The sequence below is a fragment of the Malurus melanocephalus genome, unplaced genomic scaffold (genome assembly GCF_030028575.1).
Source record: "Malurus melanocephalus ecotype Western Australia unplaced genomic scaffold, MMel_1.1 scaffold_445, whole genome shotgun sequence".
In the NCBI taxonomy this organism is placed as follows: domain Eukaryota; kingdom Metazoa; phylum Chordata; class Aves; order Passeriformes; family Maluridae; genus Malurus; species Malurus melanocephalus.
This window is the reverse complement of record NW_026623677.1, coordinates 217,534-233,360: the sequence shown is the minus strand read 5'-3', so window position 1 is coordinate 233,360 and position 15,827 is coordinate 217,534. Positions and strand designations below refer to the sequence as shown.

The window sequence follows — 15,827 nt, the reverse complement described above, 5'->3', positions numbered from 1 at the left end:
TTTGTTTGTTTGGTTGGGTTTTTTTTGTTTTTTTTTTTTTTTTTTTACTTTATTTCATTCTTCTTTTCCACTGGAGTTTTCTTTGATTTTTTCCTCCAACACAAAGTAGTTTTCTATTGATCATAGGGCTAGGCTATCATATAAGTTGAGATGATTCTCTTCCCCCTTTTAAATTTAGTCTCTAATGATGGATGAACTTCTCAAGAGTTCAGTATGAATAAACAGCCATGATTCAGATTTCTTCAGAAAACTCATATCTCTTATTGATCTTATTTGTGCAGCAGGAGAGGAATCCTACAGTTTCATAGAAAAGGATATGTTTCTTGTCCCAATATTTGTCAGCATGTCATTACCAGACAAATTTGAAATAGCACCAAAAATTGAAATTATTTTGGCATTAAATTTTGTCTTGCAGGCAGAATGCTGAGGTTTCAGGAAAAAGAAAGCATTTGCCAACATGTTGGAGCCAAACACTAGATACTGTTGTGGAAATCGTAATTTCCTTTATCCAATTTTTTAAAAAAGATATTTAAAATGGCAGGCCTGATATCACTATTTTGATCATTGACACAATCATAACTTTTAAACAGAACATCTCATTGAGACTGGCAAAAGGAACCTATTTCTCCTCCTGAAATATGAGTACAAACATTTATGAAACCGTTTTGCCCAAAGTGTGGGCTCCGCAGGATACGGTAGGAGATAAAAGGATGGTTTCCCTGCKGATGGAGATGCACAAGCTGTTCTCCACTTTCCTGCAGTCTAGGAAAATAAAACATTTTTGATGATTGAGAGAGWTGTCTGTTGGACAACATATTTTAGTGCTTGAATGAGTGTCCTTCACACTCTGTTCCTCTGACTCTAACAGAGGAGTTATCTGCCCCTGAAGCTTCCTTGACTCACCATCAAGTTTAAACCTAGACTCCTCCTTTAATGTAATACTACCTAAACTAGAGGGTAGTGCAAATAGAATTTATATACAAATAAATGATCCACGTAAGTTGGTTCAAAATCGGGACAGAAACGTAACACACCAATGAAAATTTCAATAAAATGAAACTCTTTTGCCTTGATGTTTTATTAAAACAAAATCCTCTGTTAATACCAGGTGAAACCAATTACCTTCTTTTGGTCAGCCCCTGTCAAGAGAGCAGGGATGAAGAGAAGGAAAATTCTATCCTTCCTCACAGCCGTGCACATACCAACAGCTCCTTTGGAGCTCAGATGTGCCCTCTGTCCCCTACACGAGATGGCCAGACTGTCACTCCTCTGAGCCACCCACTATAACCCACAAAGAACTAAAGTTTTCCAAACTGAGTTGGATGTTATTATACAGAAAATGTCCAAAATTAACAGCATTTCTGCTGATTTCTTGATATATTTTTAAAAGCTTTGAAAATTTTATTTTTGCCTGCTTAAATCACATGTTTTAAAATTCACCTCTTCTCTGGTTGCTATTTATTGGCTGGGAAGCTCTGATGTTGTTTTATTGTTTAAAAGTTGTGTTGGAAAGCCGATGTATAAAGCTGATCTGTGCGTGCAGAGCCCTGCAGCTGCTTGGGAGAGGTGGGAGCCAGGGAAAGCTCTGAACTGCCAGATGGTGGGCACTCAGACTGGCTTCAGGTGCTGGAGGAAACCTAGCACACTTTCAGGGTTATTTAAAATTAAATTTAAAACAGCAGCAGAAAAATCACCCACTAGCTGTTGTTGTTTTTTACTGCGCCTTGAGTGAATCAGAGAATGATCCAGTCTCCTCTGGAGGTGGCCTTAGTTTCTCTGTTGGTTTATTATTTTTTTTTTTTTTAACCAGATTCTGAAGGGTCCTTGAGGATCCATCCTTGGGAGCACTGCAAGATGAAACTCTTCACCCCTCTTGCCCCTCTCACATCAGGAGCTTCTCCTGCTTTCCCTGGAGTTTCTCCATCATACGGAGCTGAGCTTTAGAAAACTCCTCAGTGTTTTATAAGTAAATTCCTCCGTATTGTGCTTGGCTTCAGCTCTTTCAAAAAACTTGCTTTGAACACATCCTGCTAAGGATCTTTTTTAACCCTTTTTTTGGGTAGTAAGTTATTAGTTCTTGCACCAAACTATTTCTCCATCTGCCTTCCCAGAAGCAATCTCTGTCTGATTATCACATCATTAGGATGCTAATGAAGGCTCTTGAATTCTAAATAGCACAATTTGTAATGACAGGTCAAAACAGACATTAGATAGCCATTACTTAGGCCCACTCACTGGAACTACAATATGGCAGAGGTGTTTGTTTATTTTCTGAAGAGCAAGAGGTCTAAAAATTCATTGCTCCTATGGGATTGTGCTGAGTTCCCATGTACAGATTAAGTGGCCTGTTACAGTGTTTTACCTTATTTTTCCTTATTTGCAAAGCATACTTTGCAAACAAGACTACACAAACAAGCATATTTTGGTTTTAGGAACACCTGTTAGTCATGTTTGAAGTTCAGCAACAGGAATTAAAATGTGGGGTAGGGAGAGATAGAGTGAGAATAGGGACAGTGACAGGAAAATGTCAAAGGGTCAGACTCCTGGCTCTGTTTCCAGACCTTCTGACCCAGAAAGTACAAGTTTTCAGAGCTCACTCTCATCATCRGTAGAGTTGGTATTAAGTTTCAGCATGGTACGTATATTACCACACTTTGTCAAAATGTAACATTTAATCTATACTCACATATTGTAATTAGTGCTGAGGAATAAAAGAACAAGGGAAATGTGAAACCCTTAATTAATCCCCATTGTCAGCTATCTACATTTTCAAGTGTGGGTGAGAACTGCATTTTTTTTAACAGCTGAGAGGGATCTTAACACAGCTGTTAACATGACATCACTTGTGAATATTAAACTTCTCTCTGGGAAGCTGCTGCTGTGTTTTGTGCTGACTGAAAATTAAACCAAATGGGATCGAAAGGGGTCTCAGGGCTTCACCCTGAGCTTCAGCAGATCCCTCTGTCAGGCCATTAGAAGAGTCTGTGATGAATAAACCCATCAAGACCAYTTGAAACGCTGCTGAGAGCATCTCCTGGGTGGGATCTCTCTGGTTTTGTACCTCCAGTGCTCGATGAAGTTTTCTTGGGGCACATTGTCCAGGTCGTTGTGAGCAATCCCATCAAAGGATCCACACAAACCCCGTGTGCTGTTGAAATCCTCTCCCGGTGTCCTCAYGGTCACACCCRTTCCCCACCCGCTCACATCCACTYGARCAAAYGCTCCYGAARGGAACAGGATCTGAAGAGRGAGRGGAAAAAAAAMMCCCAATGAATCAAACCTCTTACCCAGCTTTAAATGCAATAAAAAAAACCTCTCCTTCCATAAACGAAAATATCAAAGCAGGACGGTAGCGATGGTGGAGGTAATTTAAGATCACTTAGAAACACTATAAATATTTATTTGTGCTATTATTTAGCTTGCTTTCAGATTCCATGGCATTAATATCTGATGGCATTACATAAATATATAACTGCATGAGTACTTTCTTTTTAAATTAATCATTGCAYCCATTGAAGTTTTCCCAGTGGTAAGTTACCAGCTGATTTTTGAAGTGACTTCCATGACAATAAGGCCACCCTTGTGTCTTTTCCTGGGAAATAATTYCTTTCAGATAAACTGCCAAGTTTGAAAAACAGCTTTCTTCCTTCTGAAGAATCGTTTCACTTTCCAAAGCCRGATTACCCGGAAAATGATTGTGTTTTAAAGTGGATAAAGCAATTTTCTCATWAAAAGACTAGTAGCAGGCTTACACTGACCTTTAAAAGAAAAAAAAWCCTGGCAGGGTTCAAAACAAGACGTAACTGTGTGGATAATGGATTTTTCAGATTGGTTTACTAACTAAATAATAAAAAGAAATAAAAGCAAAAAAGAAAATATCTGTTTAACTGAATTGTATTTTTTTTGCTTGTTTGCTTTATTTTTACAGGTAAAAAGAAAGTGATTTGAAAATTATCTGGGCCAGGAGAGGGAGCAGCAACATACTATCCCAGTAAGTAACCTCAATATTTTCTTTTTAACCAAAATTAAGCATTTTCAGTTAATCTTAAAAAGTACATTAAAGATTCACAAACATCTCATTATAATAATTTTAAAATAATTATTTTCCTTTTTTAAGTGGCACCTGCCTAATAATTTATTCAACCAAATAACTTTCTTAGCTTTTCTTTATTTTGGTGGGGATTTTTTGGTCCCTTTGAAGTTCCTCCCCATCAAATCTACTCATATCTGTAAAAGAGTAACAAGCTTACATTTTTATTCTTGTGCTGGAACCTAGAATTTGCATACTGGCCTCACTAAACAATAATCCTGCTCATTTTAATTCTCTGTTATTTCAGGCATGGGAATTTTTTTTTAAGCAGCCCTCCATGAGCACAGCAGCAAAATGCCTCTGATTGCAATGAGCTGAGAACACTGCTTTGGATTCAGACCCTCTGTGTTTCGCTTTAAAGCATTTATTTTCACAAACTATTTGCCTTGGGGAATAATGGAAGTTGTCATATAAAACTGGTGCTTTGAACACCTCAGAAGTTCTTTGCTGTCCCTCCACTTTGGCTGCACCTACATTTCTCTTACCAAGGTAGGTTTAAAAAAACCCCAATGATTCCTCAACACAAAGCTCAACTGCCCTGATGAGTTCACTTTTCCTGGTGGTTTAGCAGGTGGAGCAGATCTGCAGTTGCCACAGTCGTGGGTAGGATTTGATTTCATTCCTCAGATAAGCAGTGTCTTCTCRTTGCATGCTTTACTGCAGGGAGGAGCATTTCTTGCAGGGCTGCACGAAAAACCCTTGCAGTCAGAACTGCATGAGCTGTTCAGCTTTCTGTGGGGTCTAGATTAATATTTCCAGGTGTGGATTTATTTCAGGAGTTTGGAGGGCTCTAACCCTTTCCCTTCCTGCTGCCCCAGGCAACTGACCCCACTTGGATTTAACTCTGCTAATTGAGGCTTCAAAGAAACTTTTTTGAGACCTCACTTTGCAGGGATATTTAGTCACTGGCTGCTGGAAGCTGCCACTTTGCCTGAATTAACCCCATTCCAAGCCCCTTGAATGCTGTGGGACCTGGGGGAAGCTGGCTCCTGAGCTGAATGAGGATAACAATGGACAAAAAACTGGGGTGCACCACATTCCTTGGTGTGYTCAGGGATCCTGTTCACTGCTGCACAGTTCCTGCASATTCCCACTCAGATCAGAGCAGGAYTCACATTCGTGTCCCCAGTCCACCCTGATTTGTTTCCCCGGCTCTTACCTCAGGTGTAAATGAGAGTAGGGATTCCTTGCTAAGATTATTCTAGTAATAAAACAGTAATTACAGTGCATTCAGTTGCAAAATGAAATGACAGCTTGATTCCTGCTTTTTCTCTCTTCTATAATTAGCAGACTTTCAATTACTACCTTCCTGAGCTCTATTCCAAGTGAGATCACAAGGAGAGCCAAGCACAGGCTCTTCCTGCATCATTCTGGCTCTGCTGTGGACCGATCTTCATCCAAAGCATATCATGGCAATAAATCTTGATGATACAGCTCTAGGATAAAATTATCTTCTTGGCCATAATTTGTGGCTCTTTTCCTTACCAAAAGCCCTGGTGCAGCCTGCTCTTATTTTACCAGTGATTTCAGTGGATTAGTGTGGATAAGTGATACTTATGCAAAGTAAGTTGTGGCCATATATTTTTTAGGCAAATGCTTTACGTGTCACCAAATGTTTCACATTTACAGCCCATTTTCACAGCTTTTGGGGGCTCTCTGGCTCTGACTAATAGTGTCTTACTGCTCCACTCTAAAACTCCATTATCCTGCTACCTGCGTTCTTCCCTTGAATATTTATATCTTRAGCCCTGCAAAGAAATTTGCTTTATGTGATGTGGTTGGGTAGTGCCTGGCATAAGCAAGCAGGGAGAGCAAATAGCGCTATCAGAGCTGCGCCGTGTCRCCAAGAAATTTCCAGAGATATTTGTTYTGTTTTRTTTTACAGTTTGCTAAACCAACACTTTAACCAGCTACTTCCCTGCCTCTCATCTTGCGGTACAYTTGGCTGCAGGCGCTCGGGGTGGCTTCAGATATTTTTGTAGCAGCTTCATTAATAATTCAGMAATCTTAAACGCGTCTTTTCAAAGYGCAACCGCCRCACGTACTGTTATTTTCCTGCCTCCGTAGGACTTCAGGATCCTGACTCGTGGCGATGCCTCGTTGCTTTTGATGGTCAGCTGGGGCCTGCTGTCCTGAAAGTGGCCATTGCAGGTGTCCAGCACCACGRTGTCCCCCTCTTCTTGTGCAGCCAYGCCACAATTGCAGGMGGTGKYGGAGCGGTGATGTCCRCAACGCCGCTGCCGGACGTGAACTTCAAACATCCGCGACTCACTCCGGCACAGCAGGAACGTCCTGAGTTTATAGTTGTCATAACGCCTAAACAGCCACCAAGAAACAAAAACAGAGAGGGTTTGGAGATCCTGGGCATCCACCTGTGCCAGGTGTGTGTGTTGGTACCCGTCCACCAGTAGCGTTGCTGGCCTTGAAGGAGGGAACAATCCACACTTGGAGAAGCGTTTCTTTGGCTCTGTATCCAAGGAAATGCCACCACAATTATTAGCTGGAAGTGCCTAAGAATTGCTGTGGAAAGCAGGAGTTGTGTCCCAGCTGCTGCCATGGCAATGGGCATGGATAAAAAGGATAAACATTTGAGAGAAAGCAAATGGGAAGAAGTTYCTGCCTCCGGGTCTCAATAAACACGCTTTGGTTCTAACCGCATGCTTTTGGAGTATGATGYTCTTCAAAGGGAAATCAGTGCTCAAATAACCTCTTCTGTGACTRATCACCAATTTTTACAAGTCTGGCCGTGGCTAGGTAAAGGTTTCTTGTGAAAGTCTGGGATTCTACTGAGAGCCTGCTAAAAKGAAGTTTTGTTCCTCCCCCTCAATGACTTCCCTGTAAAAGCAACTTTCACGCTCAGTGGATTGGCAGTCAGCACAATCCAGCATGGAAAACAATTTAGAACTTTCATTCTTTTCTGTGAGGAAAGCCCCTGCTCCATTTTAGTGCGGCCAGGAGCAGGATAACTTTAATAACTTAAGTGTTTGCCCTCTACACGAACTATCTGGAGTTTCTAAGACAGAGGCCTGAGAGAGGACCCTCTTCTGCCTGTTCTTTGTGCTCTCACTCTGTAAAATTGTCTTATTCTCACTCTATTTTATTCTAATATGTTACATAAAAGAAAACAGTAGCCATATACTTAATATATGTTGAAGTTTTCTCCCTGTAAGCCAACAGCTTCCATCTTTAAAAACAATGGATTATTCTGTTTTCGTTTAAGGCRCTGTGATTACTTTTAAAACATGATTTTTATGAAATTAAGTCATATGGAAACTAAACCATAAGCTTATAATAATAAGTTTTATTCTTTTCTACATTAAAAKAATGTAAAAAGGAATATATAAAATGCTTCTGCTAAATAACAGGATTATTTTTAAGCAGTGCCATGCAAACATCAATATTTTTCCAGGCCATTAATGTTTCTTATACAGAGGAACAAATGGCTTGAGAACTGTGACTTTTTCACATGTGTATTTCTACATTTTATTTCTCCTCAGAATAAAAACAGTAGATAACTTTGTAGCTTAAAACACAGTAAAAATTTAAACTCCAGCTGCTTTTCTCTGATAGAAAACACATCTGACTTTATCTTTCATCTTGAAAAACTTAGACAGGTTGGCTGTAAAGTGATAAAACTTTGAATGGTTCTGTCTCATCCTATTTTCTAATCAGGTACATAAATCCCTTAGTGCACTGCATGGATGGTGCTGCCAAGATTGATCAGAAGTAAGGACAATATATTTTAAAAAAAGATAATMTCTTTAAACATCAAGTGCTTGCTCAATTTGGACATCTTTGTGGGGGAGAAYGAGGAGAGAGGATATTTAATGAGAGAACCTTCTACAGTTTCCTTCTACTGGATCAGCTTAGGAGAGGTGTTTGGGGAGGCTGATGGAAAATAAAACATCAGATTGGCTGTACCCAGACTAATCACCTCGACCTGCTAAAGAGGGCTGCATTTGCATATGAATTTAATGCCACTGCAGTCAGGGGAGCTATTTATTGCTTAATAATCATTGACAGTGGACCCAATCCAACCCTCCTGGAAGTCKCTGCGAGTCCTTCAATTAAGCCATGGCATAGATTGCACAGCTCATAACAAACCTGCACCGTGCCTAAATGAAAGCTTTCAGACGCCTTTGGATCAGCTGAATGGATAATTGAACKCAGTCAGGTAAACTTTTGTGATGTTTGCACAACTGTAATTGTGATTATGATTCTTTGGACAACACTGGAGAAGGTGCCTGTGGCAYTAAATACCTGAATTAAATTTAGAGGAGCTCTTGCACGAGATAGTTTTGTGTGTTCCTTGTGGACCAGGCACCACTGTTGGTGTCTAAATCACCCTCCACAGTTCATTTCCCCATGTTCTTCCCCATCCTGCTTCCCTGATATCCTGCAGCAATGGATACTCTGGGGAAAAAGGGGTTCCCTCCCTCCCCCTCTGTGTGCTTGGTGGTTTTCCAAGGGGTGAAATAGGTTCTTGTCCCAGCATGAAGCCATGGCTCGAGTTTTGCTCTTTATCCAAGAATTACAAAACACTGCCGAGTGTTTGGTTATGGCAGTGAGATTCTGTAGGAATCATTCCTGTTGGTTAATCATAACAGAGGGACAGACGGCAATATAGACATATGTAAACAATTGCTGCCCAATAGTGTTAGATTAACTCACACCATGCACTTCCTCTTCCTCAAGCTACACTTCACCTTTGAATTAATTCAGTTTTTATTAATTCAGTGTTATTCACCATGCACTTCCTCTTCACCAAGCTACACTTCACCTTTGTATTAATTCAGTTTTTATTAATTCAGTGTTATTCACCATGCACTTCCTCTTCACCTAGCTACACTTCACCTTTGTACTAACTCAGTGTTTATTGTGGCCATTCTTGAAGGTTTTCAACCACAGTTTTGCCACCTTTTTTTTTTTTAAATTTGTTGACACGTCCCTCCAAGCTCCTTCTTTCCTTGCCAATAAGAACTATTTCATGGTAGGCTATTCATAGTAGAACTATTTCATGGTAGGCTTGGCCCTACGAAGAGCTGGGTGATGCTGAAGGATGTTCTCTGCTTTCAGAGAGTTCATCACAACCTGTTATTCTCAGAGCAGATGTTGGGTTATATTCAGCAGACACTGAGTGCCTGAGAACAACTAACCTGCTGCAGTTTATCAAAAACTACCAAAAACCCAGCACCTGGCAGGCCTGCTCATGCCCAGGACTTATGGGCTCCTTTSATGAAAGTCATTAAAGCCAACCAGMAAATGGTGCCACTTGTTGATAATATTGATTAGGAATAACAGGGATTAATGTAAATGTTTGGAAAATCTGAAAAATCTTTTAACTTTTTTTTTTTTTTTTATAAGGTAAAATGCAAAATAACATAAATGATGTATATAGCTCCCAATCAAAAAATATTCCCCTTTTTACTTTGCCCTAAAAGGATTTTCTGCATATTTAGTTTTAAGCTAGTACTTCATATTTAAGAATCCGCAATTTATGGCATGAAAAGCTTTTATATTTATAATGTGCCATAACCAGTAATGAGGGCTATACTTTTGCTTTACCAGGCTTTCACATTTGTTTAATTTAGAAGGTACTTTGCTATAAAAGGAAGTGCTCTCTCTGGATTTTAGCTGGTATAATTAACATTATTTCACATCCACGCTCCAATATACACAAATTGATTGTGCTTATGCTGTAAAATATGACACATTCTTCTTTGATTTTCAGTCACCGCCTTTGGTGAAAAGAATGAAAAGATTACAAGATAAATATTCCTACAGACATATATTAGCAGGAGGCACAGCAAAGGGGAGTGCTATTAAGGAGTGGGAGTTGGGTATTTTGGTCGTCTAATGATTGTTAAATACTTCAGATGTAATGTGAGCTCACTGTGCCTGATTAAAAACATTGGAAACATCACAATAGAAGTCACAAAATACATTGGAAGTGGACATTTCTGTAAGAAAATTTTTCTGCCAATGAGAAAAGCTTTTCCAGTCTTTTGATTTTTATACCACTTTTCAATTTTGCAAATTTATTCAAATCAATATTTTTACTTAAGTTAAATTTTTCATGATTTTCATGTAATTTTTGAAACCAAAATAAGCAAAAAGTTCTCATTTCAAACACATTTTCCCACCACATTTCYTTCCATGATAAAAAGGGAATGCTTCACTTCCAGACCTCTGTGTCAGCCTTTGCCTTCAGATTATGGATTTGTACCAGGACAGAAACAGGAATTGAATTCTCCACTCCTTAAATACAGAGCNATAATAATTGAAAGAGAAATTATTTACAATAATAAATGGAAATATAAGTAGGAGTAATGGGTCTGTGAAATCATGGGTAAGAAACTTGGCTGAATAACAAGAAGTGATACATCTCAGTGAAATAATCCAGTTATTGAGATGGACAAAGCCCCATCAATGGGGCTCATTTAAAGCTGCAGTGGACAGAGCAGCAATGCATATCTGTCCAAAAGGAAAAACATTTTTGAGGGGCCAAGCTAATTCTGAGATTTTTCTCTTTCGAGGCTCTGTGACTCTGGGGCAGGATGACACAGAAGGATGGGCTTTTCCAAAGTCCCTGTGCTAAAATAGAACATAAATCACTTAGAAGCATTTCTGTATGCTATCAATAATAGGATTAAAAAATGAGTTATTCAAATAAAGTTGCTTTATTTTATTGTAGACCTATTTTTTTCCCATGGAAGCAATGTAAAAATTTGCTTTGTGGCTGGAAGGGTGTCCCCGTTACAAGAGATACTTTTCAGCTATTTATTACTCCCTAAACACAACAATCTGACAGRCCACTGTCCATTCTCAGCCCTAAATCAAAAGGGTATATTTTAGAATATAAATGTATAGAGAGGTTTGAAATAATACTCTGATCCAGTTTAAAGTCCCGGAGTTGAAATAATTGCAGCTACATGAGGCATGGGAGAGTCTTTGAAACTCTTGCAACYCTAATGAAGCTTCCAAAGCAAGAAAAGCACCCAGACTTGTATGAAACCAGTTCCTGACCACATTTAAATGCTGTTCAGCACAGCAGAAGGGGGTCTGGGAAGCTGCAGATGAGCAGAGTTTATCTCAAACTACCCAATTTAGGTAAAATCTCAGTTAGAGGCAGACACATAACCTTTAATGGAGTCACTGYCTTCTTACTCACATTCCATCAACAGATTTCTCCAGCTTTGACACCATTTCAGATGTCACCTCCAGAGCATTCTGGACTGAAATTGGGCCATCAGGATATCAGGATATCAGAAATTCACACCTGCTTAGCCCCTGTGGGTGCTGAGCACCCAAATTTGTTGCCTGTGCCATCACGATGTTAAATGCAGAATGACAAACTTGGAATGTTGTCTGAAGTATTTGTGACTGTGGATCAAAYGTGCCAGATGCAAATTTTAAAAGCTGTCAGTGATGTCAATTAGCTGGGATAAACAGATTCATGAATGATTAGGGAGGGTAAATGAGGGAAAGTTCTGCATGGTTCAGGCTGKCAAACACAAAGATGCCACCTTGGCTCAGTAAGTCTTTAAGCAGCTTATGGCTGGGTAATACAGAAGGACATTTGGACACGACAGGAGGATGCACAAGTTTATTTTTGCACTCTTCTCCTGTTATTTGACACTTATAATTTCTGCACTTTTTTTTTTTTTTTTCTTTTTTTTTTAACTGAGACATTATAGCCATCTTTGTAAGTTTTTTTTTTGTTGTTGTTGTGGTTATGATTGTGAACTCCAGCTGCGCATAAACCAGCTCTGGAAGTAGAAGAAATCAAAAAATATCCTTCTGATGAGTGACTTTGCATCAGATGTTGCTAAACTCCTGGGAAGGAGCTAAACTCCTGTCCTGTGTGCTGTGCTGCTCTGGTGGGTGGCTCTGGGGTGACACTAACACAATGACACATGGTGCACACACCCTCTCAGAGCCACTGGTGATGGTTCTGTYTGCAGAACATTTTGAAATCTGACCTTTGCCTTGTCAAAATTATTCAGACTCAAACCCACTGCTTCTCAAAGATTAATCCATTTCTAGCTCTTTTGTTAAAAGGAGCACAAACAGCTGGAAGGAAACCACGTGTGTTGTTGAAGCAATACATTCCTCTTTGTAAGAAAACTTGTTCAGTGCTTTTTTGATATTCTAATGTAAACCCAAATGCATGCCACATCTAGAAACTGATAACCACAGTAATTGAGCCAAATGATTTCAAAGTAAAATACTCACCATCCATCAAACGTGATAATGTGTGGATCAGTGAAAGAGTAGCAGTTTCCTGTTGGGAGGTCCCGAACTGTGACSTAGTTAAAATGAAATGTGTAATGAATACAGTCTACGCAGCAGTTTTTCTTCATTACTGCTCCTCACGAAACATTGGGGGCAGGATTCACAGGTTAAGTACAAACTACAATCTGACTTCTGAAATGCGATTGTGGATGGGTGTAAAATAGGCTTTGCTTTCAAACAACAGAGTTTAATCAYAGGCAATGGGGGAGTTCAAAGTGGTCCTGTTCATCTGATGTAATATCTTCCTTTTGCTGGTRAAAGATGAAGATTTTTATTAAAACTTTTTGCTAAGGAGTAGATCATTCACTGAAATTATCAGGAGAATAGAGTGCTCATTAAATTGCACTAATTTTAATGCCTGAAGTATGGTAATTAAGTAGCATTAGTGTGTTTTACTAGTAGCTGCCTGTCGCCTAATGTGACCTCAGATTTCCTGTAACAGCATCTGAATGGCTGATTTATCTATTTGATGTGGATATTGATCAGATACTGATGAAGAGGCTCCAAATCTGACTGCTTTGGGCACGTGGGTGAAACAGGAAAGGATCTACTACAGCTGCAGAGATCTTCATCTGCATCAACTCATGGTTCCTCAGGTCAGAGAGGAGCTGTGAGAGGGAGCAGATGTGCCTGGGGAAGCCAAAAAAAAGGGCTCTGAAGCTTTAACACCCAAATGGTGGACAGTGCTGGACCCACAGTGCCAGGTGTGCTCAAGAGGGTGCTTTCTGATGGCTGAATTCTCCCCAGTTCCCAAAACTGTGATGCTGGGCTGTGCAGTGATTTGCGRTAAGAAGAGCTCCCAGTCACGCTGGCGGCAGTGATGGAGCGTTAYGGTTTTCCATTATCCCTCCTGCCAGACTGATTCTTGGCCAGGGCTGTTAATCCTCTGCTCCTTTTTGCCCAGGAGGAGTCCAGAGGTGCACTCCAGTTAGTTCTGCCAGGATCCACGGAGCAGGGAAGAAGGATGGCTGCTATATCCCTGTGCAGTCWTTCAGCGACAAAGCAGAATTTGGCTTTTGGGAGCAGGGGTGAAATTAAATAAATGAATTAGAGGGTGAAGATAGAACCTCAGCTCCAGACAGCATTCCTCACCTGCAGCAATACATCATCTGTATTTCAGAATGCCCCTCAACCACAGCACAGAGACACTTCCCAGATCTCCAACAGTGTCTGGCATGCCAAACTTTAAGAGTGATAGTCTTGAGGACYGAAAAAAATGAACCCCTCTTTGAACAAGTTTTTGATCTGGGGTCAGTTGTATGATTTTGATTTACACTGTGGGATGAAGTGTCTCAGAATCTTCTCATTTTCTCCACAACCTCACCCTTTCTAAGCTAAAATTTAGCACAAACAGATCCACGTGTCTGCCCTGTCTGCTCTGCTCTTGCATAATTTCAGCAGAAGACCCAAGTCCTGGTTGCAGGCAGGAGTAGTTTGTTCRGAAAATTGTCTTTATTAAGTGTCCAGGTACATCAGCATGTTCTGCCCATCATTTCTGTTCAATTTTCAGATAAATCAAATATATTTGAACAAGTCAGAAGGATTAAAGATTATGTGGATTTTCATACATGGACTTTTGGTTGCTATGTTGCAGGAAATCTGTTACATTAAGGCCTCTAATCAACTGCAAAACAGTAACAGGAAAATGGGGGGGAAGGAAGGTAATGTCTATTGGGTTTCCATAGATCAAGTTTTAACTGAGATAAATKRAAYTTATTATTAAAAYKGATTAATTCAATTTCACACTTGATACATCTTCATATTTTAATGAAAGCATTTGTAATTTCAAGAAAAAAAAATATGAGTGTGTGAGTGTGCTATGCTGAACTAGCTCTTATTTCTGATTTAAGAATCTAAAAAAGTTTAAAAGAAGCCTATTCTGGAGACGAAATATTATAGTCTAGTGCTAGGCATTTCAGCTTTGAAGACAAAAATTMTTTKGGTCCMGYTTAATCYCATTCTSTCAAATCCACAAAAATTGGGGCAGRGAAATTGTGGATTTCACTGGGGGGGTTTTCAGTTACTTAAGATATGCCAGCTTGGATGTGCCCCTGCTCTGAGAAATTTTGCTCAGTCAAATCTGTGCTCTGGTTGATTGTCTGTGGTGGTTGAATTACAGCTCTCAAACCTCAGCTGAGGCCCTGAAACAACTCCACAGGCAAAGGGCTGGTCCCTGCTCACCACACTCCTCTGGCCAGGCTTTCTGCAGGGAAACTGTGACTTGCTTCCCTGATTGCTTCTTATTATTTTGATTTTGGACATTTTGTACAGAGTAAATGTATGGACAAAGCAGTCACGTGTGTTGTCAAAGGTGTCCCTTCCACAGATTGGACAAAGCACCGCTGAGCCCCTCTTTCATTTCTGAGGCACTGCCTTTCCTCTGATTTTTCAGCAAATGTTCTCCAAACCCTTGGTTTTCCCCCTCCTTCCCTCTCAAAAAGGTGCTCATTCCCTAAACCTTTCCTTCTCCTTTTCCAGTKTACAAAAGCACTCCTGGACACCTCTCTATTCCTCCTCTTGGCCTTCCTGATGTGCTGACTGATAACCAAACCTGAATCTGCCAAAGCACAAAGGATTACATGTTTATTTTCTTGGAATAAAGTGACTGTTTTGCTTTACTCTGCTGACAGAGGGCAGGGTTAGATTAGATATTAGGAAGAAATTCTTTATTGTGAGGGTGGGGAGGCTCTGGCACAGATTTCCCAAAGGAGCTGTGGCTACTCCATCCCTGGAAGTGTCCAAAACTGGATTGGATGAGGATTGGAGCAATCTGAGATAGTGGAAGATATCTCTGCCCATAGCAGGGGATGCAACTGGATGGTTTTTAAAGTTTCTTCTGACAGCCATCCCAAAGGGTTCATTTTCTTTGGAAGAGGGAAAAAAAGATCAAAGAAAAAAAGAAAAAAAAAAAGAAAGAAAAAAAAAAGAGAAAAAAAGAGAGACAGAGAGAGAAACCTCTTATTCAAATTTGACACGTCTTTCAGCTGATTTTAGGAGCTCACTTTCACATCCCTGGGTGTGTGAGCCCTCCAGAGCCCATTCCTGGGAGCGAGTGGCTCGGCGCTGATGCGGCTGACGCGGCTCCCGTCCTGCGCGAAGTCGGTCACTGCTGTCACCGTCACCGTGGCTGTGGCACAGCTGCTCCCCGAGCASGGCTCCTGCAGCAGATGCACCTGGCAGGCCGACAGGGCGATGTCTGGGGGCCCTGGAGCCTGGCTGTCTGGAGAGAACACCAACACAGAGTCTGACAAGAGCTCTCCAAAGTGTTTCCTGTTCTCTGTTTGCTGTTCGACACCAGCGCTTCTCATTGCAGGACACACTGGAAACCAGATGGGCTTTGCATGCAGGCTGTGGTGACTGACTCAATCTGGCATCCCTCTGCACGCTTCACTCTGATGGTTTTTTTCCCCCCAAAGTTTACTAAAACTCAGCGGTGCCTGTT

At 40.5% G+C, this 15,827-nt stretch overlaps 1 protein-coding gene across 1 annotated transcript in view; it reads right to left on the bottom strand.

Moving 5' to 3' along the window:
• Positions 1-15,827, bottom strand: part of LOC130581923 (von Willebrand factor D and EGF domain-containing protein-like) — a 154,938-nt gene that overhangs the window by 81,366 nt on the left and 57,745 nt on the right. Inside the window, 4 exon segments of the mRNA XM_057380324.1 lie at positions 3,062-3,240; positions 6,136-6,406; positions 12,326-12,399; positions 15,388-15,605. Of these exon segments, the coding sequence (XP_057236307.1) occupies positions 3,062-3,240; positions 6,136-6,406; positions 12,326-12,399; positions 15,388-15,605 (742 nt within the window).